General features: G+C 33.9%; 1 protein-coding gene across 2 annotated transcripts; it reads right to left on the bottom strand.

Annotated features, from left to right (window-relative positions):
* Window positions 1–14,313: 14,313 nt before the first annotated feature.
* Window positions 14,314–15,363, bottom strand: LOC131168711 (organ-specific protein P4-like). 2 transcript variants are annotated; one of them, XM_058152073.1, is made up of 2 exons: window positions 15,230–15,363; window positions 14,314–15,108 (listed from the first exon to the last, which is right to left on the bottom strand). In XM_058152073.1, exons 1-2 carry the CDS (start codon window positions 15,272–15,274, stop codon window positions 14,578–14,580), a joined length of 576 nt encoding a protein of 191 aa, XP_058008056.1. In that variant the 5' UTR covers window positions 15,275–15,363; the 3' UTR covers window positions 14,314–14,577. The 2 variants fall into 2 exon arrangements, with proteins under 2 accessions (XP_058008056.1, XP_021665223.2); XM_021809531.2 differs by having other exon boundaries at window positions 14,314–15,111; window positions 15,230–15,322.
* Between the last annotated feature and the right edge of the window lie 10,550 nt (window positions 15,364–25,913).

Below are 25,913 nucleotides of genomic sequence, written 5' to 3'. Positions count from 1 at the left end.
ATGATAAGTAGGCCGAACCAGTGACATTTATGACAAGCACATGGAGTTTACTCTTGTCAATGTATTGTCATAAATTATATCAGTGCATATAATCTGTAGACCTGAGATAGCACAGTTATCTTGTATATAGGTGGTTTGAGTTTGATACTGCTTTCATACTTATACTGTGTATGGGTATATGGGCATGTGTTGGCTCCTACTAGTTATATATGGAGGTAGGTGTTTATCAAGATGGAATCTTTTCCTCTAAGTAAATAGGTATAAAATCCTATGTTCATTTAATTGTTCTTGATGTTTCAAGTTCCTGGCCAGGACAGATAGATTTAATCAGAAAAGAGTTTCTGATGAGAAAATCTTTTAATCAAGAACTGGAATTAAAAGAGAACATAATATTCATAGCAAATGGGGTTTGACATAAACCATGACTCCAGCTTGAGTTGGGATTTTTGTAATAGAGAGATTCTAGTGCATGGTAACATAGTTCATTTAAGGTAAACTTTATTACTGATTGGGTGGCCATGGCATGCTATGCTAGGTGTTAACCATGGTCTATGAGGTGCATAAAATGATTTAGAGAAATCATTTATGGTAAGAAAAAGTTCTGATGATATTAAAAGTTGATATCATGTCTCATTGCCAATTAGTGATGAGCCTAGTAAGTCACAGACATATACAAGTAATCACCAAATTAAATATGATTTAATTAATTAATTAATTAAATAGTTTAATTAATTAATTAAATAGGTTTGGTTTGTAATTAGATTGCAAAGTCCCTAGCTTGACTTGAAACCAAATCTAGGTTATTAGATGTATAGTATAAGTTAAATTTATATTTAAAATGTTTAAATATGAATTTAATTAATGAGAAATTAATTAATAGAGATTAATTAATTAATTTATATTTGATATAAATTGATTAGAAGAAGAGAAATAATTATTTTGGGTTGAGAACTCAAAATTAAGACACAAGGGTATTTTGATCATTTCACAGGGTGATATATGGCACCATGAGATGGTGACACATGGCACTACACATAAGCTTGTCATATGTCTTTTAATCATGTAAGATGATTAAAATCAAGATTAAATATAGGTTTGACACTTGGCACAATGTGATTGGGTCAATTAAACCTAGAGCTAATCAGAAGGTGACATGTAGCGAGGGTTTTAAGTGATGACCTAGCTATATAAGTGTTGTTATGAAAGAGTAAAATGTGTGGGCTACTGTTCTTCTTTGGTGCAGCCACCCAAAGAACATCTCCCCTTTCTTCTTCATCTCTCATCAATTCAAAAAGATTAGCCATCAATCTCTTGAATTAAAAATACTAGAAATTGTTTCTAGTGTCCTGCTTACATTTGTAATCTCTCAAAAGGCAAAACTTGATTTTCTAATTCATAGAAAAAGCTTTAGAAGCTGTTCAAGGGCTACCATAGGTGAACTTGGTGTGGACAAGCTAGAGGGATAACATCTGGTGTCCTAAAGATGCATCCCAAAGGTACAAATACGCTGCAGTGTATCAAGAAGTTAGTGTATTTTTTCTTGATATAATCTAGGGTTCTAAAATTAATCTGATTAATTTTAAAATCTTAAATGGCAAATACAGATCTAAAAACATATTAAAAGTGTTTTAATATGTTGTTTATCATTGAAATCAAATAGATAAAAATAAATCTTGCATGATGCATGTGACCCTAGGTGAAAATTTTTTGAATTCAATGGTATAAACTTGTGTCTTTCATGCTTCCGCTCCTTCAAAGGGTATAAACCCTACCTTGTGCATGCATAGGATTCTTTTAGAGGATAATTTTAAAGCCACCATAGAACATCAAAGAAGGTTAAATCCTAATATGAAAGAGGTGGTGAAGAAAGAAATCTTGAAACTGCTTGAAGCTAGGATCATTTATCTTATTTCTGATAGTAGTTTAGGTTAGCCCAGTTCATGTAGTTCCTAAGAAAGGAGGTGTGACCATTGTGAAAAATGAAAATAATGAGTTGATACCTACTAGAATTGTCACAGGGTGGAGGATGTGTATAGATTACAGGAAGCTTAATAGTGCCATTAGGAAAGATCATTTTTCCTTGCCTTTTATTGATCAAATGTTAGAGAGGTTAGCAAAACATTCATATTTTTGTTATTTGGATAGGTATTCTGGTTTTTTCTAAATCCCAATACATCCTAGTGATCAAGAGAAAACCACATTCACATGTCCATATGGCACATTTGCATATAGAATGATGCCTTTTGGCTTATGTAATGCACCAGCTACTTTTCAGCGGTGTATGATGGCCATTTTCTCTAATTTTATTGAGGAAATTATGGAAGTTTTCATAGATGATTTTTCTGTATATGGTTTTTCTTTCGATAATTGTCTATCTAACCTCTCTAAAGTGCTTAAAAGATGTGAAGAAACAGATTTGGTGCTAAATTGAGAGAAATGTCATTTTATGGTGCAAGAAGGCATTGTTCTTGGACATTTCACATAGAGGAATTGAAGTGGATAAGGCCAAAGTAGAAGTGATTGAAAAGATGCCTCCACCAACTTCAGTGAAAGGAATTAGGAATTTTCTTGGGCATGCTGGGTTTTACCGGCGATTTATAAAGGATTTTTCAAAAATTGCTAAAGCTCTTACAAATTTGTTAAATCATGATGTTCCTTTTAATTTTGACCACTCTTGTTTTGATTCTTTTAATAGGTTCAAGGAAGCTCTAACAATAGCCCCTATTATGCAACCTTTGGATTGGTCATTGCCATTTGAGGTTATGTGTGATGCTAGTGACTTTGCTGTGGGAGCTGTACTTGGTCAGAAAAAAGAGAAGAGGTCTTATGCAATCTATTATGCCAGCAAAACTCTAGATGATGCTCAAGTAAATTATGCCACCACTGAGAAAGAATTTTTAATTGTGGTATTTACTGTGGAAAAGTTTAGATCATACCTAGTTGGATTGAAAGTGATTGTCTATACAGGCCATGTCGCCATAAGATATTTGATGAATAAAAAATAAGCAAAGCCAAGACTGATAAGATGGGTTCTATTGCTACAGGAGTTTGACTTACAAATTAAAGATAAAAAGGGAGCTGAAAATGTTGTGGCAGACCATTTATCAAGGATTAAGTATGAGAGTAAGGATGGAAATGAAGAGGAATTGACAATTGGTGAGTTTTTCTCGAATGAGTAATTGCTAGTTGTTGTTGCTGCATTGCCATGGTTTGCAGATTTTGCCAATTACCTGTCATGTAGAGTTCTCCCACCAGATTTGAGCTATCAATAGAAAAAGAAATTTTTGCATGATGTGAAATTTTATACATGGGAGGATCCATTGTGTGACACCCCTTACCCGTGTACAGTATACCCGAGTAAGTAATGCCACACGGTGTACTGGCATACTCTACTATACCTTAATTGCTTTATATCATGCTTTTGAATATAATTTGTGAAATATAATTTATTTTAAGCCATTTACCGAAATTATTACTTATTTGAGGTTCCGAAAATTTTAAAGAAAATCCGGCAGAGTACTGGCTAAAAATGAAGAAAACAGTTCTTCGGAACCTGTTAAAACACTTCCAAATAATTTTCCAAACAATCCCAACTTCAATTCATCAACAAAGTCTCAATATCAAGATCTCAACAATTTTCAATTTCAGTTCTCAACACCCTTTTCATTTTTCAACATCCATTTCTCATAATACTCATATACAAACAATAAATAAAGTCTCAAATTTTGCATTCATAACCATAACTTTCATTATTTACATAAACATCAAAATACTATACATAGATCCAAATACATATGAGAAGATAAAAATTTAGTTACAAAATATCAAAATGACACCTAGTGTCCTACCAATGCACTGCAGGTGACGAGGTGGCAAGGACACTGTGCAGAACTGCAGGATGAACTCACCCAGTCTGTGGTCTACTGGGCTCACGATCAGTATCTCCAGTACCTACGCGTGGCAAAAGCAACGCGCTAAGCAATAATGCTTAGTGGTGCAATAATAAAATAAAAGAAATTGCAAGAAAATAAATATGTAGTGAATGTTCTATATTTCATTTGTTTTGAATTTGTATATCATTAACTTTGTCCACTTTCATTCATTTGGTTGCCCAAGTAACCTACACTAGATGACTGGACTGGATAAACGGGTAAACTGGCACTGGGTATCAAGTACCTCGGGCCGTCACACCATCGGTCACATATGCATCTCCAGGCATGTAACAGCTAACAAGTCAGAATATATCAGGCACAAGGCCAAATCTCAATACAAGGTCAGAATGGCTAAAAGCCATAAAATCACAGAATGGCATATTGCCATATGCAGTACTGCTAACTGAACCCTATTGGCATGCCAAACTATCCAAACCAATCTTGTTAGGTATATTAGGGCATTTGAAACCTTTAAATTCTTCAATTTGTGAATTTCAAGTTTTTGGTGTCACTATTCACCTCATTGGTCAACAAAAATGTTGACTTTTGGGTAGGAAATATGTACATTGACTTTGGCACTCCCAATATACCACATTTGGCATTCAAAACTTGTTGGCATTAAGCATTTATACCATTTCAAAGTTTAAACCAAGGGAAGCAGAATTTTCAGTTTTTGTAGCTCAATTTTACTGTTCCATTGGACACTGTTGCAGTGGGAATTTGAAGAAATGGCAAACATGAAAGTTGTTCCTTATTTTGTCTAGTTGAATTTCTTTTTTTGAATCACTCCATTTGGAGTTTTGTAGCTCTAGATATGGTCCAAAAACCACAGCTGGCCGGATTGCCAATCTGCAGAATTGACCATATCTACAGTAACATGAACAGTAACTGGAATCACTTGGTTGAATGGGTTCTGGCCATAATTTGGGGTAGGTTCCTTCATGAAAGTTGTTTGTCTATGTCTTAAATTGTTTCTGTAAAAATTTCAGGTCAATTGACCATATCTACAGTGAGTTATGGCCAAATGAACAGTTACTGTTCATTTGGTCATTTCTGCAGGTGCTGTTGCAGGGTATCCGGATTGGGGCCAAGTTTTGGTCCTCTTGCTTTGGTCTTTTGGGCATGGTTTCTTCAGCAAAAATGTGCCATTATAAGCCTAGTTTCATGTCCAATTGGCCAAACACCAATTGGACCAACACAGCCAAAGATATGGCTGTGCAAGTGGACTGAAATTTCAGTCACCTTGCTGCTGTCTTTAGGCAGCCTACACATTCACTTTGCCATGCATTATTTCAGTCCAAATTGTGGTCAACTTACCTAAAATGGTCACTAATTGACCATTAGAGTGTTCTTTAACAATTACATAAGCCAAGTCAAGTTTTCTCTCCTAAACCCTAGCTCAAATTCATAGTTTTTGTACAACTACCCTAGTTAACTAACTAAATTAATATCCTTATGTTTATATACTTTAAACTTGATTTGTAGTTCATTCCAAGTCAATCAAAAACACCCAATTCTATTCCTTCCCTAGGGCAGCCGAAATCCATGGGGTGCATATACTCAAATTCTATTCATTTAAGTTACAAAATCTCACTTATTTCAAGTCACCTTCATGGATTAAAAGAGGTTTATATACAAATATGCACTAACCTTTAAGTGGCAGAATTTTCCCAACTCAAAACTTCACTTTCTTTCCTCTTCTTGGCTGCCAAAAGCTTCCCCAAGAGATATGGTCAAGTTTTAATGAAAGAAGTTAGGGTTTAGTGGTGTAACAAGGGAGAAATTAAGCTTTGGAAGTGAGGTCTAATGGAGGTTGGCTAGGGCAAGGAATTTCGGCTGGTTTTTGGGGAGGGAGATGACTGCTGTATTTTTGGTTATTTTGGTCTTCATTTAGTCTATTTTATTGGTTATTTAAATGGTAGTTTAAAGGTGATTGGTGGTGGCTTTTTAATGACATCACCTTATGTCATAATTAAGCCTTTTTCTTCATTTTCTTTTCTTTTCTTCACTACTCATTTCCAATTTCATTTTTAGTAATGTTTATTCATATTTTATGTCATATTAATTATTTACTTAACTGGACAAGTCGGCCAAAAATCACCTCTGAAGGCGAAATGACCAAAATGCCCTCCGTTTGGCTCAATGGGCCAAAATTGTCTGTACCGATTGAAAAATTTTTCTAGGTATTTTCTTGGCATTCTAATGCCATAGGAACCTCAGTAATCCTTCTCTGGAGTCCCAAAAATTATTTTATAATTTTTCCCTCGGGTCTAGGGCTCCTAGTTGCGAGAACCGCAACTTTCCTCTGGTTACCCCTCGCTAGGGCACCGGCTCGTTTAATTTGGTTGTATTTTATTTCTAAAATTTTTATTAAATTTTTCTTATTAATATTTGAGTTGATTTTGGTCCCTCACTTAAGTTTAAATATTTTTCCGGACATTCTAGCTGTCCGGACCGACACCGGTCACCGGAACAGTAGAATGTACGGAGTTGTTACCGGGAGGGTGTTACACATTGTTATTCAAGAGATGTAATGAAGGCCTAGTTAGAAGGTGCGTGCCTAAAGAGGAAATAGGAAAAATTCTAGAGCACTGTCATTCTTCTGACTATGGAGGTCATTTTAGTGTGGATAAAACAGTGGCTAAAATACTTCAAGCTGGACTTTATTGGCCACACATTTTTAAAGTTGTGAGAGAATTTATTTTGAGATGTGATAGATGTCAAAGAGTGGGGAATATTTCAAAAAAAAATGAAATGCCACAACAAGGAATTTTGGAGATTGAGTTATTTGATGTTTGGGGCATAGATTTCATAGGACCATTCCCATCATCTTTTGGGAATAAGTACATTTTAGTAGGTGTGGATTATGTGTCTAAATGGGTTGAGGCCATTGCTTCCCCTACAAATGAAGCAAGGGTAGTAGTGAAATTTTTGAAAAAGTTTATTTTCACTAGATTTGGAGCTCCAAGAGCTATAATCAGTGATGGTAGGTCTCATTTCTGTAATAAACAGTTTGAAAATCTTTTGAAGAAATATGGGGTTACTCATAACCTCATGTACAATCACACGGGGCATGTAACTTTTCCCTTTTATTCCAACATGCCTCATGTTAGACACTAGGTATATCACCACTTAACCCTTTACCCTAGCTATTTTATCCTATTTCATCTCATCAGCCGCACGACCTAAGCTTTCACTATTCCTTCCATGGTGCTCACCAAACAGCTTTCAACCCACATACCCAAACTGTGAGCCATAAAAATGGCTACTAACAGTATTTCTTTAACCCCAACACCAAACCCTACACCACCCAATGCTCAACCCGAAACACCCATTTCATCCCCAAATTCCCTATACGAACCCTAGTTCTCCACCTCACCAATCCTCTCATTCCACCCCTAATCCCGACAATGCCACCCAAGGCGCCACACCTCCCTCCTAAAAACACAGAAAATCCATCCCTTCAGCTGTATATGAGACATGAAAAAGAAAGAAATCAGTTCTCCACCGAAACAGCTTAGAGTTGTTTCCCTAGAACCCGTTAGTGCTAAAACCCGCTGTGCTGCTCAAAATCCTATCTCACTGCAGGTTTCTTCTGCTCCAATTAAAGTCTAATCGCCCCTGCATCATTCACCAACAGTGTCTCAAACTACTCCAGTTATCCCTCAATCTAGAAATTAGGTAAACTCATTTTACCCATGGACTTTTAGGGACTTTGAAATGAGGAAAAATTATGAGGCCCTTGCTAAAAAGAAAGTTTTAGCCACTAAGTACATTAATGAACACAGTCTCAGGGAGATAGGGCTTTATGAATTTGTTAGTGAATATTTGGAAAATATAGGTTGGAGTGATTTTGCTAGGATTCAAGAACCTACCTCTAAGGAATTGACAATTGAGTTTTTAAGCTCATTGCAATTGGACTTCTAGCCCATGCAAAGTAACCATAGGGACACCATTTCCTTTAGGTGTTTGGGTCAGGATAGAGAACTTGACATGTTCAAGTGAATGCCTTATTTGGTTTTTGTAATGATGGAGCAAAAGTGATAGAGTGGCAAAGGACTATTTATGACCCCCCTACATTTTGGAAGTCCATTGCACCATATGGGAAATACTACAACCCTAGTTCTGCTAAGGCCTTAGCTATCCAAGACCCAGCTCTGAGATACTTGCAAGGATTCATGTCTTACACTATACTAGGTAGAGGGCACAGTAATGGGGTTGTAGGAAAGAATGATTTATTCTTTTTATGGTGCATGAAAGAGAAGAAAAAAATAAATGGTGCTTATTTTCTTTGCTTTCATATGGAACATATAGTCTCTAAGCATTCAGCTGGCAGTATAGTTATTGGAGGGATGGTGACTGTAATTGCCAAATCATTTGGTTTTAACCTTGACCAGTATACTATGGTGTCTATGGTTGGCCAGTCTTTTCTAGATAGAATTATTATGACTCAAACGAAAATTTATGTAAAAAGGGGTGATGTTTATGTATTGGTAAATGGGGGACATGAGGGTACAGAGCAGCAGCAATCACAGGGTATAGGACAGCATACTGATGTTGGTCCTTCTAGCTCACACCCACCTACAACTGGATAATCAGACTTACTTGTTTTTCTTAAAGATTTGGAAGCAAAAATTGACAGAATGAGTGCAGCACAGCAGCCTATTTCTAATGCTAATTCTGATATTGTGGTTGCTTTGAAAACTTTAGAGGCTAAGGTTGATACTTTAAGTCAGAAGCAAGCCAAGCTTGAGAAAAAGATTAAAAAGAAGTTTTCTTCATTCAGGAAAAAGCAAAAAATTCATGACAAAGAAATGATTGACATTTACAATAAGTTGGCAGCCTCTTTTAACCAACTGTACAAATGGGGCCAAGATATTTTTGCAAAAATGAAGGCTATGGTAGAAAACCTAGATACTGCTTCTGAGAAATCCAATGAGCAAGCACCTGTAGCAGCAAATGAGCCAGTGCCATCCACCAATGAAGAAGACCAACCAATTGTCTAGTTTTAGAATTTTGTTTTTGTTAATTTCAATTAGTTTCTGAAACTTTAGCTTTTAATTGTGCACATTGGTCAGTTTGCTTTATATTTCAACTGTTAATTTCCTGGTTATTGGAACTTTTAGATGTTTTATCTATTTGTAAATGATTTAATTTTTGTTTTTAATTATGTTTGTTTCATGAATCTTACGTTGGCTTGTTCATTGTTGCTGGCTGCCTTGGTTTCTTTTGCTGTGATACTTGCACTATCTTTGTCATCAAGATTTCTATTGAATTGATCATTTTTTTTTTTAATTTCAGTCTCTATTGGCTATTGTAATAGCATTACTGATATTGCTTTTTAATAGTCATATAACTGAATTATTGACAATGCAGCAGTTGTTCTTCTCTTAGCCCTGACAATTCAGCATCTAGGGTGACTTTTAGACATTCATCTGCCACACACTGACATTGCTTTCCTTTGCCATGCCTCATGCTAAGGGTTATGCTCTCCTATGAGCTATTTCCATTGCCTCAAATTTTCAAAATTTTTGAAAACCCACCGAAATTTTCATGGAGCATGACATGCCCCATGTTGATACCCCATATCAGCTCCTTAACAGTTGGCACAGGGCATGCTAATTTACCTTTACTTCAACATGCCTCATGCTTTTGATTAACATGCCTCATGCTCTCAATACTTATGAATCACATGCCTCATGTATATATTCTGATCATTGACCACTAGGCATGAACGTTCTACATGGTAACTCTTTTCCACTCTTTCTTAGTTTATATCTCTCGAGCTATCATTTATTTATTTAATTTACATTCTTGCCACTTCGATTAAGCCAATGAGGACATTGTCTAATTTGAGTTTGGGGGAGGGCAAAATTTTTACAAAAATTTTAATCCTTTTTATTTACATTACTTAAATTGCATTTCATTTATACTTAGTTACTTAGTTCACATACACCATACACCTACACCATGTAAATATATACACTTGCATATAGATATCATATAGATCATGTATAGTTTTTATTTCAATTTTTTTATTTTATTTAATTTTTGCATTTGTTTTAGGAATCATACATACATAAAATATATATATATATATATAAAATAAATAAATTTTTACCTAATTCTTAGAAGATTGGGAATCATTTTGAAAAGCAATTGAGCTTGCCTCTAGATGGGTTTGATGGATTGAAAGTTCCAGATTGGTATAAGGTTATAAGATTCATATCTAGGTTTATATCTTCTTAGCCAAGGGCCACCCAATTAATTACATTGAGTTTTGAGTGCTTAAAGAAAATTTTAGAGTAAGAAATAACTAATTGTGTCTCACCAATCCCAAAACAAGCCTACTAGACATTTCGAGGCGAAATTTTAGCATTCACTTGAAAAGAGAAATGATTAAGGCATTTTTCGAATTTTAAACCCACATTTTTAGCCTTAATTAAATTTTCCATTTGAAACCAATTTGAGCCTTCATTTATACCATTTATTTCCTTGGCACCTATAATTTACCTAGCCATAAACCTAAACACTTACCGTCCTTTGTGAGAATAATTTGTTTAAGAGATAGATTAAAAAAAAAAAAAGGTATATAACAATCAAGTGGGAGAAGTACTAACGTAAAATTGGCTAGCAATCATATCATGTTGCGAAAAAAAAATTTAAATTATTTACCACCCAAGTATACAAAGAAATGAGTTTGGGGGTGGATTAAAAAGGAACAATTGCAATGCAAAATTCAATGTTATTTACGTAGTCCCCAAAAGAGTTGCAAAAAAATTTGTATGCTAGTATTAATGATTTATTGTAAAATTCTTCCTCCCATTTGATTTAAAAAAAATAATAAATAAATAAAAATAAAAAATAATAATAAAAGAAAAGTGTATCTTGATCTTTTTAACAATTTAATTATTTTAATGTTTTGCTTTCCTTTTATCTTTTCTTGTTAGCCACATTATTACCCCCTTAGCCCCATTACATCCATTAAAAGTCCTTTTGATCTCTTGATTGTATTTTGCTACATTAGTGGAGATTGGATTAGTTGGTTTACTTATGAGATTAGCACATTATTCATCCATTTAAACTATTTTCATCATCATTTGAGACGTTTTAGTTTATGGATTGTTTTAAAGCCTATTTTAGCACGATTTCTCTATGTAATTGATTGGTTTGGATTTGATGGAATGAATAATTGACCAAAGGCTAAGCAGTGATAACTTTGGTGAAAATTGAATTCCTTATATCTTGAAGGTGGGTATATGGCTTGTTGGTAGCTAGAGGTAAGTTCGAAAGCTTGAATGAGTGATTTTCATGGATCTAAGAACAAGGGACCCCAACTGCATATAATTGTTTTTAATTTGCTTGAGGACAAGTAAAGATTTGAGTTTAGGGGAATTTGATAAATTCATTTTATATAGATATTTTAGGGTAGTTTTGCATCCATTTTGCCCTTTTTAGTTTAGTAATTTTATGCTTTTAATGCTTATTTTAGTTAATTTGTTAATTTTAGTTTCATTATATTTGATTTTTGGGATTTTAATGTTTTTGATAGGTTTTAATAAGGTTTAAAGGCAAAAAGGTCCATATAGAAGAAATTCAAAGTGATTTGGAAGCTTAAAGTAGTGTGAAAAATGAAAAAAATTCGCTTAAAGAAGAAGACCGACCGAGACTTTCAAGGGCCTCAACATGTCTCGTGTTGAGGGTCGTGTGAAGATAAAAGTTAGCCAGCAGGAATCCACATGAGGCATGTAAATTCACATTGAGTCGCGTAAACAGAGATTTCGGAACAAAACAAGCTAAAAGTTTCGAGAACTTCAACATGCCCCGTGTAGCTGGTCATGTAGAATCTAAAGGCTTCTCCTCCGAATCAACATGAGGCATGTGAAAAACAACTTAAATTAACATGAGGCATGTGTGATGGTATTGACAGATTTGCTGACATGGAAAAATTTTCTCTTTTCATACCTTTTACACCTTTTGTCTTTATCCCTTTAGAGACCACTTTTAGGGCAAACCTTGAGGGAATATATAAGCATCATATTCTCATTTTTTCTATAAGGAGAAAGAGAGTAAAAAATCAAAAGAAGAAGGAAAGAGGGAATCACACTATTTTTGGAGGAAGAACACCTGTAGAGTGACATTTTCCAGCTTCCATTTTCAAAGATTTAGATTCTCTTTTTTTGGGTTCTTTTATTTTAGTTTTATTTTCATGTTTTCTTGCTCTATTTCATATTTTCTACTTGTAAATACAAGCATGAGTAAGTAGATACTTAAGATTTCAGAGTTGGATGTAATAATTTAAGTTTTATCTGTGGATTTGGATTGGTTTTAGCCAGACTTTAATATATAAAAGTTTTTATTCTTATCTTGTGTTCTTATTTACATACCCATTGTTGGTACCCTTTGGGTTTTATTCTTAATCTTAGATTGAAGGACCGAGAGGTGAAAATCTATGACAGATAATCAAGATAATGAACTTAATCACCTAGTGTTAGAAATAAACTAGTGGGTTAAGAGAAATTTCAAGTTGATTAAAATGCTTAAAGGGTTTTGGGTAATTAAACATCGCATGAGAATGGGTTTAAAACACTCTTTAGTTTGCTTGAAAGAGAAATTAAAGGAAATCATAATCAACTTCCTTCAAAATTGTATTTCCCTTGATTTTGGCTTTGCCTATCCAAATCCCAATGAAATTTACTTCATGAACCTCAACTCTGAAATCAATTTTTACCATTAATTAATTAAATCTTTTGTCACTTGCTGAAATTTTAATAAATTAGTATAGTGCTTAGAATTTTAATTGCTTAATTCATTATAATTTCCTTACTTTTCCAATTTATTTTGCTGCATCTCTTACTTTATTTTTTGAACATGTTATCGATAGTCCAAATAATCGTGACTTTTATAGTTTGGTACTTAAACAACAAATCTCTGTGGGACGATATCTTTTCTTTACTACTTGAACGACCTGTATACTTGCGGAGTACGCAATCAATATATTTATTTATTTAAAAATTACATAATAAATAACTAAAAAATATATCATATAATATACTTGTATCATTATATTATATAATATATTTAACCTTAAATTATATATACACCTTTTAGTTAAAAATTATATAATTTAAAAATAATTAAAAAATATATTATATAATATATTATATCAAACCTAATCGAAACTCAAATCGAAATTATATCAAACTAAATCGAAATTGAAATATCAAAAAATTGAATTAAAACTATATTGAAATTTTAGTTCAGTTTTAGTTCTTAGATAGACTTCAAATCGAAATCTCACATTCTTAATTCATATTATAACTCTATTCATAAAGAATGAGAGCAAGAAGTACAAAACTGATATTATTACATTAAGACAGAGAATAGTAAGATTTTATCAAAAGACACTTATGATAGACTGTGCATATATATATATATATATAGACTTCAAGTCGAAATCTCACATTCTTAATTCATATTACAACTCTATTCATAAAGAATGAGAGCAGAAAGTACAAAACTGATATTATTATATCAGGACAGAGAATAGTAAGATTTTATCAAAAGACACTTATGATAGACTGTGCATATATATAGACTTCAAATCGAAATCTCACATTCTTAATTCATATTACAACTCTATTCATAAAGAATGAGAGCAGGAAGTACAAAATTGATATTATTACATCAGGACAGAGAATAGTAAGTTTTTTATCAAAAGACACTTATGATAGACTGTGCATATATATATCATCTAAGACATAGCCACACTTTCCTTCCATTGCATCATGAGAAATTTCTTATAGGGTTGAGCATTCGGTTTAAATTGAATTGTATCAAATCGAACTATCAAAACCGAATATATATATATATATATATATATATATCATATATATATATCATCTAAGACATAGCCACACTTTCCTTCCATTGCATCATGAGAAATTTCTTATAGGGTTGAGCATTCGGTTTAAATTGAATCGTATCAAATCGAACTATCAAAACCGAATTAATTGAATTACCTATTTTAAAAATCGAATCGAAATGAAAGAAAAAGTGAATCGAACTGAATTGCTCTATTTCTATTCAGTTCAGTTCGAATTGATCAGTTTTGAGTTTTGATGGATTTTTCATTTTAGACTTAATTTTCAAGTTATTTGGTATGATTTTAACCTAATAACCATTAATCAATGAAATTAAATAATTTTTATATAGAAAATTATATATAATTCATAAATTTTTGATAAAAATAAATCAATTTAAAAATTAATAAAGTAATTTGGTTTGGTTTAGTTCAATCAATTTTTTTTCTCTCCAAAACCGAACTGAACTGAACCGAAATAATTGAAATTTTTAGAATGTAAAACTAAGCAGAACCGAATTATTTTAAAAATCAAACTAAATCATCGAATTAAGATACTTTAGTTCGATTTATTTAGTTCAAACCAAATAGTACTCACCCCTAATTTCTTACATAGCTTGAACACAACAGGAGCTTATAGGACAGCTTATTCAAATATGTTACAAATCACACACCAACTACTTTAAACCATATAACTTCAGTAATTATCCTAATTTTCAATGCATGAAATGCAAGATTAATTCCACACTGCATGACTGCAGAGTAATAATTTCCTTCTCTTAATTATTCTTGGTAAATTGTAGCGTCATCTATCCCTTCAAAGTTACTGAGAAAGGATTTCTTTTTTGGTGGCTTCGCTACTTCAAAACCTACATAATTATGGTATATGGACAAATCAGGCCTTGGTTCAAAATTGTTAACAAATGATTTCTCATCTAATGGCTTTTTGGCTTTGAAACCAACATCATTGTGGTAAATTGTCGCGTCAGGTCTCGACTCATGTTCTTCCTTGAAAAATGATTTCGATGGTTTCTCGGCTTCAAGAACAATATCGTTATGGTAGATTGAGACATCAGGTACTGGCTCAAACTTTTGAAGAGAGTACGTCTCATGCAATGTTTTCTTTGTTTGCAGACCAATATCAGATCTCGGCTCCACATTCTTGCTCATGTGACAATCGGTTTTCTTATTAGAGGCAGATGAGGCTGGAGAAGCTCGAAGAAGCTTTTGTATTGCTTCTGGCCGAGGTTGATCTTTCGTCACTCCTCTCCAATACTCGTCCACATCTTTTCTTGCATCGGTGGTGCTCAAAATCTGCTAAAAGAATCAATAAATAAATCTTAAAACATTAAAAAAGAATTGGAAAGTGAAAATAAATAAATCTTAAAATATTGAATGTAGATTAGATTTTCTTGCCACTAATAGAAACTCTTACCAAGAGAGGTATGAAAAGAGGGAGAAAAGCAAAGAAGGATTTCATGTTTTCTATCACAAAATCAAGAAACTATTGCACTGAATGTTAAACACCCTCTTACTATTTATAAGCCAATCTCATTATACCACCAAAATAAGTAATGAATATTTTTTTTGGTGAAATGTTATAAAAAAAATCTAAAACTTTGTGCTTTTTTTTAATTATATAATTTTTTTTATCAATTTTTGTCTGATTTAAAAGTTCATTGTTTATTATGGTTTGGTCAAAATAAGAAATTTGGGGCGCTAACATAGTAAAAATATTATTTTTTTAATATGTTATGATTGATGTAACGAGTGATGTGATATGAACTTTTATGTTTTTACTGATGTAGTAAAATTATTATTATTTCATATATTATTACTGACATGATATAACTTTAATAAATAAAAAATATAAAACATTTTGACTTTGTCAATTATAGCTAATTTTATAAGTTTATTTTATTTATAGTCAATTGATTAATTTTAATATAATTTAATAAAAAATTAACATTTATTACTTATATCCCTTCACCCAGCTTTCTCTTTCTAAATAATATCTTTATATTTACCTTTCTATCTCTATCCCTATCTCTTTCTCTCTCTCTCTAAAAAATATCCTTACACTTACGTCTCTCTCTCTCTCTCTCTCTCTCTCTCTCTCTCTCTCTCTCTCTCTCTCTCCTCCCATCCACTGTTATCCAAAATTATTTTTTTTTATTATACTCAGTAACATAAATATTTATTTTTTCAATTATATTAGGTAATAAAATATTAATTTTTTTGACCAAATTAGATCAAAATTAGTTAATTAACTATAAATGAAACAAACTTATAAAATTGGCTATCATTGGTAAAAGTCAAAAAGTTTTAGATTTTTTAATTATTAAAATTATGCAACATCAGTAACAACATATTTAAAAAAATAATATTTTTGATACGTTAAGCACAACATTAGTGCCTGCAAATCCTCAATTTTGACCGAATAATAATAAATATTAAATTTTCAAATTACGCAAAAATTAAAAAAAAAAACTGTAATTACAAAAACGAATTAAATTTTAGAAATTTTTTTAAAATATTAGGCCTATTTTTTATTATCATCCGGGTACCGCACATATATTTTGTTCCAATGAATCATTATGGCTGAATGAATTATGCAACCTCAATTATAAGATAGATCCATGGTAACTAGACAATGAGGACAGAGTCAGAAAACGCCAATTAAATGTTATCAGATCCAGCTTAAACACAAGTGAGGAAATAGCGTTCGCAGTGTGGTCATCCCAAATTGGTAAGAGAAGCAGAAAAATCAAAATAACTTTAATTATTTTGATGAAGGTTTGTCATCGCAACCTATGAAGATGTATAAAGGAAACATGGAATAATATTTGATTGGACTTATCAACTACTTCCATTGATTGCAATTTTTGTTTGTTAATGTGAAATAATTTTTCAGGAGATTTAATGCATTGGGCTGTCTGGTTAGTTGTCAGTCTATTTTTTGGCCGGTTCCACACTAAAATTTGAATCAATCCTAAGTTTTTACGTTTTAATTTAATTCTTATAATTCTACATCAATTGTTCAAAATTTTAAAATTAGAATAAATTTTATTTAAATTTGAATAATATTAGAAAGGGTGTGCTCTGATTAATGTGTCATTAAATATAGCATTTTTATTTTTTTTATGTAGGCGAATGGCACAAGACACACAAGATTAAAAAAAAAAATTTAGTTCATTAGTCCTCATGGTAAGTATAAACTGAAAACACTAATGATTTAACTACAAATTTGAAGGAATTAATCAAACAACAGCGGAGTAACAAGTCTCTTAGCCGATTTAGCTAATTGTTGTGAATCATTGCGGCGTTTACTCTAGTTGTGCACGGTTTTGAGAACCTTTCTTAGGTAGAAATTTCCGCCATTGGTGGTATCGTGGAGCTTAGACGTATATTCTTGGTTGGTTTTCAACTGAAAATCTCATTTGAGTTCAGGAACCTTCGAACCTTCAAACCTTCAAAGCAGCTATATAGAGAAATAGAATTTTTTTTTTTTTGTTAGGCAAAGAAAGATTTTATTAAGGAAAAGAAAGAAAATAAGAGGATGAGGGAAACAAACTCATAAGCAAATCCAAAAGCAGGCCAACCCCACATTGACAAAACAATGAACACATAGTAACCTAAGAACTAAGCTATAACAAAACGAAACTAACCAAAGAGATATTACAACAAACAAAGAAGCATGGACCCAAAAAAAACAAACAACACATGGACGAACAAACAAGTTTATTAAGCAGACGCCAGATCTGGTGGCATTGTACGAAATTGTTTTCAAAGCATACATTGGGCTTCTTCAAAGTATCATGATGATGCTTCTTTGCATGTGGTTCCTCTAGTTGCTAGGTCATAGGGCTCAACTGCCTAATTCTGAGCATAAACTCGTTGCTTTCCTCCAAGACTATGCTTACAAGGCATTGGTTTGTCCCAAGACTCGATTGCCTTGTGCTGGCGATGCTCCCTCAGATTTGAATGGGACTAAGATTGCAACATTGAGGCTTAGTAGTGGAAGCTTAAGGAGGAAAGGTGTTCGCATGTACAAAGAATTTTAGATCCCTATTGGAGTTATTGAGCAGTCATTTATGCAAGGCTTGTCTTGGTATACCAAATTTGGGAAATTGGTTTAATGTCTTATAAATATATCTTTAACATAGAGTGATGAATGTCATTGGATCGGAGAATTATGGAGAGGTGAACATCAGTTTTGTCACCGGCGGTTGTCAGGCAACAATTTTCATTGGGGGAGCAGATAAATGTGGAAGCAGAAAGATTGTCTTGAGGAAGGAAAGAAAGCTCGAGGTTGGATATTCGTTGGAGGATTTGTGTTTGCAATCATTGGTTTTTTTAAATCTTATGTGCTAATACATTAGCAGGGTCACACTCCCCCAATTTCAGTTTTAAATTTGGACAAAATTTATACCAATTTTGAAGTTTTGAATAATTAATGAAAAATTAGAGTCAAGACTGCAAATGTTGGGATTTTTTGAGTCATTGGGCCAATTTAAATACATTTAAATTCATTAAAACGTGTAATAAGTTTTACTTCCAATTAGTTGATATATAATTTTACTAAAAATATAAAAATATAAATTAAATACTTCTTCTATATAGTAAAGATAGACTTATTTCCCCTTTTTATTTGCTACAATTTATAGTATACTTTCTATTTTGAAATAATAGTTTATTTATTTGTTTACTAATATAATCCTATTTAATATGCATTAAAAAAAAATCCATTGATTTCAAGAATAGTTTAGTAATATGAGTTAATTTAATTTTTAATGAAACAATATAAGTGAAGAATATATTAGAAAAAAACTAAATAAAATTTATTACTTTAACTATATTAACTATATTTTCTTAAAATACATAAAAATAGAAGTAAATGTATCGGTGTGAGATGAAGGGAGTGTATTTTTTTTTTTTAAACAATAAACAATATTAAGAACAACAAAACTCAAATCCCATAATAATAGTTAACATAATAGCCAACAAAATTTAAAGTCACACAAGCAATAATGGCAAAATACAAGTCATTTATTTCCATATCATAAATGCATATGTGATAGAAAATATTTAAGCTATATTTATGGAGATTCTATGCATGAAGCTTTAATACAAAATACCATTTTTTGAAACATATTTATATAAATAAATAGAAGTTAATAAATAGGTTGAGGCCAATTAAGAACTGCTTCAACATTTTTTTGGTCTACTTTGATCCCATCTTAAGTTACCACATGATTGAGAATGTGACACTATTGACTAAAATTCAAATTTGGAGAATATGGCATACAACTGACTTTTTCTTAGAGTTTGTACCACTATTCTCAACTGTTTGACATGCTCATCCTCTATCTTAGAGCATACCAGGATATCATCTATGAAGACTATAACAAAGTCATTTAGAAATAGCTTAAATACTCTGTTCATTAAGTCCATGAATGTCACAAATGCATTCATTAAGCAAAAAGACATACTAAAAACTCATAATATCCATGCTTCGTTAGAAAAGCCATCTTTGGAATATCTGCTTATTTTATTTTTAACCAATGATATCTTAATCTTAAGTCTATCTTAGAGAAGTACCTTGCTCCCTACAATCGATTAAATAGATCATCAATCTAGTGCAAAGGAAAGTTGTTCCAAATTGTGACCTTATTGAGTTGTTTTAGTTAATGCAGAATCTCATGGAGCCATCATTCTTTTCACAGAACATTACCTGTGCTCCCATTAAGATGTACTAGGTTTGATGAAACCCTTGCTCAATAGGTCTTTCGGTTGGTCTTTCAACTTTGTTGGGACCATTTGATATATATGGAAGAATAGATATCAATTTGGTCCCAGGCACAAGATCATTGCAAAACTTTTTCCCTCATTTGGGAGGTAGTTTTAATAGATCTTTAGGATAAACATCATAGAACTCTTGGGTCATTGGTACATTTTCTATCTTTAATGCCTCAGTGGTGGTATGCTTTATAATAGTAAGATACCCTTGATATCCTTTCCTCATCAATCTTTTGACCGTGAAAGTGGATATCATACTATAAGTGGCCTTCCTCTCATCACATTTGAAACTAAACTTGCTTTCACTTGGTATATTTAAGCTCACTTCCCTATTGTGATAGTCAACCATAGCATAATGCATGGTCAACCAATCCATGCCAATTATCACATCAAACTCTATCACATCTAACAACATTAGCTAGTTAGGATGTTTCTTTCCCTTATGCAAATAAAATATGATTAGTAGACTTTGTTTATGATGACCTTATCCTCTTTGACTATTGTTTGGGCTAAACCATGTCCCTCCATTCCTCTTCCAACACCTCTTTGGATATTGGTTGGACCACTAAATTGACTAACTAGTGTTCCACCTTGGGAATTATCATATGTAGGTTGCGCCACATTGGTCATTGAGATTTATGGTGCCTAGACATTCTTTAGTGAAGTGTCCCATCTGGCCACATTGGAAGTGGGATCCACACTATTTAAGGTGTTGTTTTCCACACTTTTGAAAAAAAAAAAAAAAGGCCAATTTTGTTTGAAAGATCCTCCACTCTGGAAACTACTATTATGTCCAAAACTATTTCTAAATCTCCTTTTACCTTTTACATTTCTTACTTCTAGTGTATTTGGTAGATTGCTTAGATTGGGTGATATTGGAGAATTCTTATAACTCTATTTTAACCTTTTTTCTCATTGGCCCTTCTAGCTTAGGTCTTAGTTTGTTATCAATCTCTTGAGCCATGTTTGTGACCTTATGATATGGTGAACCTTCATGGTACAAATCAAAGTTCTATATCCCTTGATCAAACCATGGATAAACCTATTCATCTTCATAGCTCAAACCATAGATAAACCCATTCATCTTCATAGCTTCGACAGTAATAGAAGCTAGAGCAAAGTTGCTTACTTCCTCAAACATCTTGATATATTCCGAGACTTTTCTCCCTCTTATGTGAATCTTTTGAACTCATTTATCTTATTGCTTTTGAAGCTCTAAGGAATTTCTTTGGACACAAATATCTTATGGAGATCAAACCATGTCATTTGGGGTTGAATTTGATCCAAAAACCACATAGCCACTTCTCCTTTCATGAAGAATCCTACCATTTAAATGACTACTACTTGGAGAATCTCAGTGAATCACTAAGCTGCTTTACATTGAACAAGAAGGTAAAGGGGTCCTCTCATCCTTTCTTTCATAATAAAGATGCCCCAAAGCTATATATTATGCACCAAAGTCTTTCTCTCACTCGTCTTACTTCTAGTTAGACATAAGGAGGCGGTGGTGGTGGTGCTGTTTATCTCTGATCCACAAACTATACCACAACATCCACCATCCATCTCATCTTTGTTAGCATTGCCAAAGGATCCATTTGCGGATGTAATGGTTATTCATTTGGCTAGACTCGAGAGGTAACTCTCCTAGCCTTTCCTCCATATGTGGTCGCTACTAGCAGCTTAGGTACTCTAAGTGGCCTATCCTTACCTCTTAAGGCAACTCACTCAAGCTAACTGAAGGCGGCCTCCATTGCTTGTTCCTGTCCCTGGGAACAACTAGATCATCATTATGAGTATTCTTGCCTTCCACACTAAATTGAAATCATTTGTTAGTTAAAATACTGTAAAATGTTTAAAACATGGCCAATTGGATAGAAATTTCCAAACATTTTTTTCTAATTGACAATTATATCTAAACGTTTAGAACATTTGGACATAATTTCCAATTAGCAAAAACGTTTAGCCTTTTTTATCCAATAAGCCTTAAAACATAAATTAATGTAAAAATATGCACCCTACTCTCTTTAGTGTCTCTATCCTCAAAGGTGTCTATTGATAGACAACATAAACCATAAGCTATGCCCTCTGGTATCAATTTTATCACAACTCATTCATCAGTTGGACTTGCGCTAGGATTTGAATAATTTTAAGGCTACCAAAACATGTAGAAAGCCTTCATTCATGCAAAACGATACATAATCTTACTAAAAATCCAATGCAGAATTTATATATATTAAAATATACAATGCAGTGCACAAATTATAAACAAAATATTTTGCTGGCAATAAATAATATTAAGGACATCAAAACCTGAGTCGCACATCAATTGTCAACATAAGCGTCAGTAAAGCCCAAAGCTTGCTCACAAATAGCAGTGGCAAAGCACAAGCCACTTATCTCAAAATCACAAATGCACATGAGCCAAGTAAAATATTTAGGTGACATTTATGAAGATTCTGCACATACAACTTTAATCCAAAATATCATATTCTAGAAAATCTATTTAAATAAATAAATAAATTAATTAAAATAATGGAATGAGTCTCCATCGAGTAGATATTAAATAGCATACATGCACCTATAATTATTAAATTAGTCCTTAGTAGTTAGCATAGATACTAGTTTAGCTGTCGCAATGGGATTTTGCGGTCGCCTGGACGATCACTCACCGAAGTGGGAAAAAGTGAGGAGTCGCCACCTTAGTTTTGAGGGAAACTAAAGAAAACCATTTGAGAAGTTAAATTAAAAATGAAACCACTTCAAAATAGAGATTCTAAGTTCGGGGTCCGTAAACGGGTGGGGAAGGTGTTAGGCACCCCACCTCGTCCCTTAATAAGGGTAAGTAGATTTAATTCTGCGTCCTTTATAAATTAGTTAGGAGGGCTTAGGCGGCAATGTTAATCCTTTTGGTAGAAGGAATATTTGATTTTTCACTAAATTTGGATCACCCAGATACATAAGTAAATGAGACAACCTTAGTGAACGGGTGTGAGAATCGGATAAGAACTCTCCTCCAATCTCTTTTAAGTTACTTATTAAAATTTTGAGGGGAGACCGGATAAGAACCCTCATCCGATCTCCTTTAGAGTTATTTATTAAAATTTTGAGGGGAGACCGGATAAGAACCCTCCTCCGATCTCCTTTAGAGTTATTTATTAATGTTCCGAGTTGAGACCGGATAAGAACTCTCCTCCGATCCCTATTTAATGTTTATTAGAATTTTGAGTTGAGACCGGATAAGAACTCTCCTCCGATCTCTGTTTAATAGTTATTAAAATTTTGGATTGAGACCGGATAAGAACTCTCCTCCGATCTCTTTTAAATTAGAATTTTGGGTTGAGACCGGATAAGAACTCTCCTCCGATCTCTTTTAAATTAGAAAGGAGCCTGAAAGGGATTTTTCCGATCTCCCGAATTTTGGTGTCCTAAGAACCTAAGGATAAGGATCCTTAAATTTAAAGAGGTTGGGGATAAGATTTCTCGATACCTTTTGGCTAGATGGGGAAAACTAGACTCGATTTACCGACCTTCCATGTATTCATTTTACCAATATCTATTAACATCCGATCTATGCTGTTATGTTTACTTTGGTTCTATTTCGCTTTATGACATCTTGCCGAATTGCTGTTTACGTCAGCCTAATAGTTTGGCTATCTTCCTGACGTGTTATTCATGTTCTCTCTTTTAAAAGAGACCCCTAAGTTGCAGCTACCTACGTTTACCCAACCATTTACATACTACTAGGAGTTAGAAAAACTTGATTTCGTAAATAACGGAGATCAATAAAACGAATCGAGCACTAAAAGATGATTTGAGAGTGACTTTCTTTGGGATTGCTTGTGCAGAAATGATCTTGAAGAAAATCGCAGATGTGAGAAGAACAAGGAAAATGCGGGAAATAGACGTAGACACTTAATAAAACAGTAGCATGAACTCTTACAACAACATTTTTCTTGGGTTCTCTTGTACAAAATAATCTTGAAGAAAGTTGCAGATGTATGAAGAACAAAGGAAGTGCAGAAAATAAACGTAAACAGCAGTATGAACTCTTACCTGTGAGGAGCCGGGTCTACTAAAGTAGTTACGGGGTGGCAAACAGGGATGAGACGATGACCGATTAGCTTTGAGGGTGGTGTTCTTCGTGAACTGGAGGGTACTTAGCTAAAGAAATGAGTGATATGAAGTTGATCTTGGGCAGTGAAAACAGAGATGATAAAAGACAGAAAGTGAGAGTATGAGCAGATAATGAACAAACTGGAAATATAGAGTTCCAGTATTCAAAATCTCTTCAAGAAAACACTTCAGAAAACTAGTTTCCAAAGTCTTTTTGATCAACACTTCTAAATAGCAGAGTAACAAACTAAATGAACTTTCAGAGTTCCTCTTGCTATAATATGACCTCTCGTCTATTTTTCCGTCCGTCCCCTTATGATTTTCATGCGGTATTTATAGGAATCAGCGCTCTCGTGAAGGGTCGGGATTTATTTGAGGAGATGGAGGGTCGAGATTTGAAGGACATGATCGGAGGTTCAGGAATTAAAGAGAATCAAAATGAATGGTTGAGATCACTCTTCATAATATTTGTCCTTTTCTTCTTTCCATCAGCGGTCCCAAATTCCTTGTCCGAACGATCCAGGGTTAAGAGCGAAAGACTGGTATTGTCGTCTTCTCTCTTGATCTAAGGGTTCGGGTTTGTCCTTACAAGTGGGATCAACGGTGGAGATTGGGATGTACTGGATGTCATGACATACCACGGCACACATCGACGTGCGGCGATTCTTTGGCGTGCGATGGAGATCTCGTCGCAACGCCTTAACTACCTCGGCTCGATTACGGCAGCGGTTATTGGAATTTGTCTTATTATTTTTGCCTACCGATCCCTCCTCTTTCGATCTCTTTCACATGTTCTTTCCGACCTTTCGTCTTTGGTCTCCCACCTTCCGATCTACTATTCCGATCTTTTCCCTTCTTCAGGTCCGGTTTTGGTCAAAGTATTAATTGTCCCTCGATTCCCGAAGCATTCGCTTCGTTTTCTGTTCAGCAATAAATGCTCATTTTCCCCTATATATATACTCCTGTCGACAGAGACATTTCTTTCATCTGATTTTCCTCTCTTCTTTTCTTACTTTCCCTGTTCTATTGCTCGGTGGAAGTTCTGGCTATAACTGTGGCTTTGATCTTTTTCCGATGAACTTCTTTACTTACCGACTGAAAATTCACGATCCCGGTGATCGAATGACCTTTACTGACGATGGTGAGAGGACTGGATTTGACCGATCTGTATTGCGGACTTTGGTTGTACCGATCTCGAGTCGCTCAACTGAGTTCATTCGGCTTCTCATCGCATTGGGTGTTCCGACAGCGTCTTTCCTCCACATTGGGTGTTCGACGGTAGTCGGTTTGAGTGGTAACATCGGTGACGATGTCTCTCATCTTCATGGGAGTCATAGTCACCCCATCGAAATTGCACATCTATCCGATGCCAACGGCAGTCTCCTGGTCAAACACATCTTTTGATTCAGCCACAAGACTAGGCTTTGACATAGGCCTTTTAGATAGGATGTTCCACCGGTCTCTAGAGATCGCCCAAATGATGTAATCCTAAAATGTAATCAGATCTCTAGAGATTGCCCAAATGATGTAGTTAGACCTTTATTGTAGTCCGATCCCTAGAGATCGCCCAAATGATGTATTTTATTTTCAATGCAATCCGATCTCTAGAGATCACAGAAATGATGTGATCCAATGTTAGTGTAATCCGATCCCTAGAGATCGCCCAAATGATGTAATCCGATCTTTTGAAAATAAAGACTTTATTTTATCGGTTATCATCTTATTATTTTTGCATTGATTATTTTTCCGATCTCTAATGTGGTTATCCGATCTGGTTCTTTACCTGAATGACACTTAACTGATCCTTTATTCAAAATATTTAACTTATTATGCCGATCTCCAATTAACCGATCTCTGAACATTCGGATATTTGAGAGAAGTGTCAGAACAGCTGTCGAGTCCCACCAATCGATGCGCTGCCTAGAACCTCGCGAGCATTAAATGCTCGGACTAGTATAAATAGGGGTGGGAGGGTTAGCCAGTTGTTCTCTCATTCCATTTTCAATCCCCTGCTCACAACTTCGAAGTTCTCTCGTTTTCTCAAGTTCTTCCGACGCCGATCAGACTCCAGTAAGGGCTTTGATCCTCTTTTTAATTTAAATTCTTTGTTTCTTTTGAAAATGAACGGTGCCGAAGGTCGAGAGCGGCGAGCCCTCCTTCGATTCAGTTCGTGGTCATCGTCAAGAAGAGGCGATCGCCAAGCGTTC

Source organism: Hevea brasiliensis, chromosome 8 (assembly GCF_030052815.1).
Source record: "Hevea brasiliensis isolate MT/VB/25A 57/8 chromosome 8, ASM3005281v1, whole genome shotgun sequence".
NCBI lineage: Eukaryota > Viridiplantae > Streptophyta > Magnoliopsida > Malpighiales > Euphorbiaceae > Hevea > Hevea brasiliensis.
This window is presented reverse-complemented; position numbering and strand designations above follow the sequence as displayed.

Excerpts from the sequence above, each read along its gene's own strand:
- LOC131168711 (XM_021809531.2), bottom strand. The coding sequence starts at position 15,274 with ATGAAATCCTTCTTTGCTTTTCTCCCTCTTTTCATACCTCTCTTG. Across the intron at positions 15,112-15,229 it reads CTCTTTTCATACCTCTCTTG|CAGATTTTGAGCACCACCGA; the intron begins GTAAGAGTTTCT and ends TGATTCTTTTAG.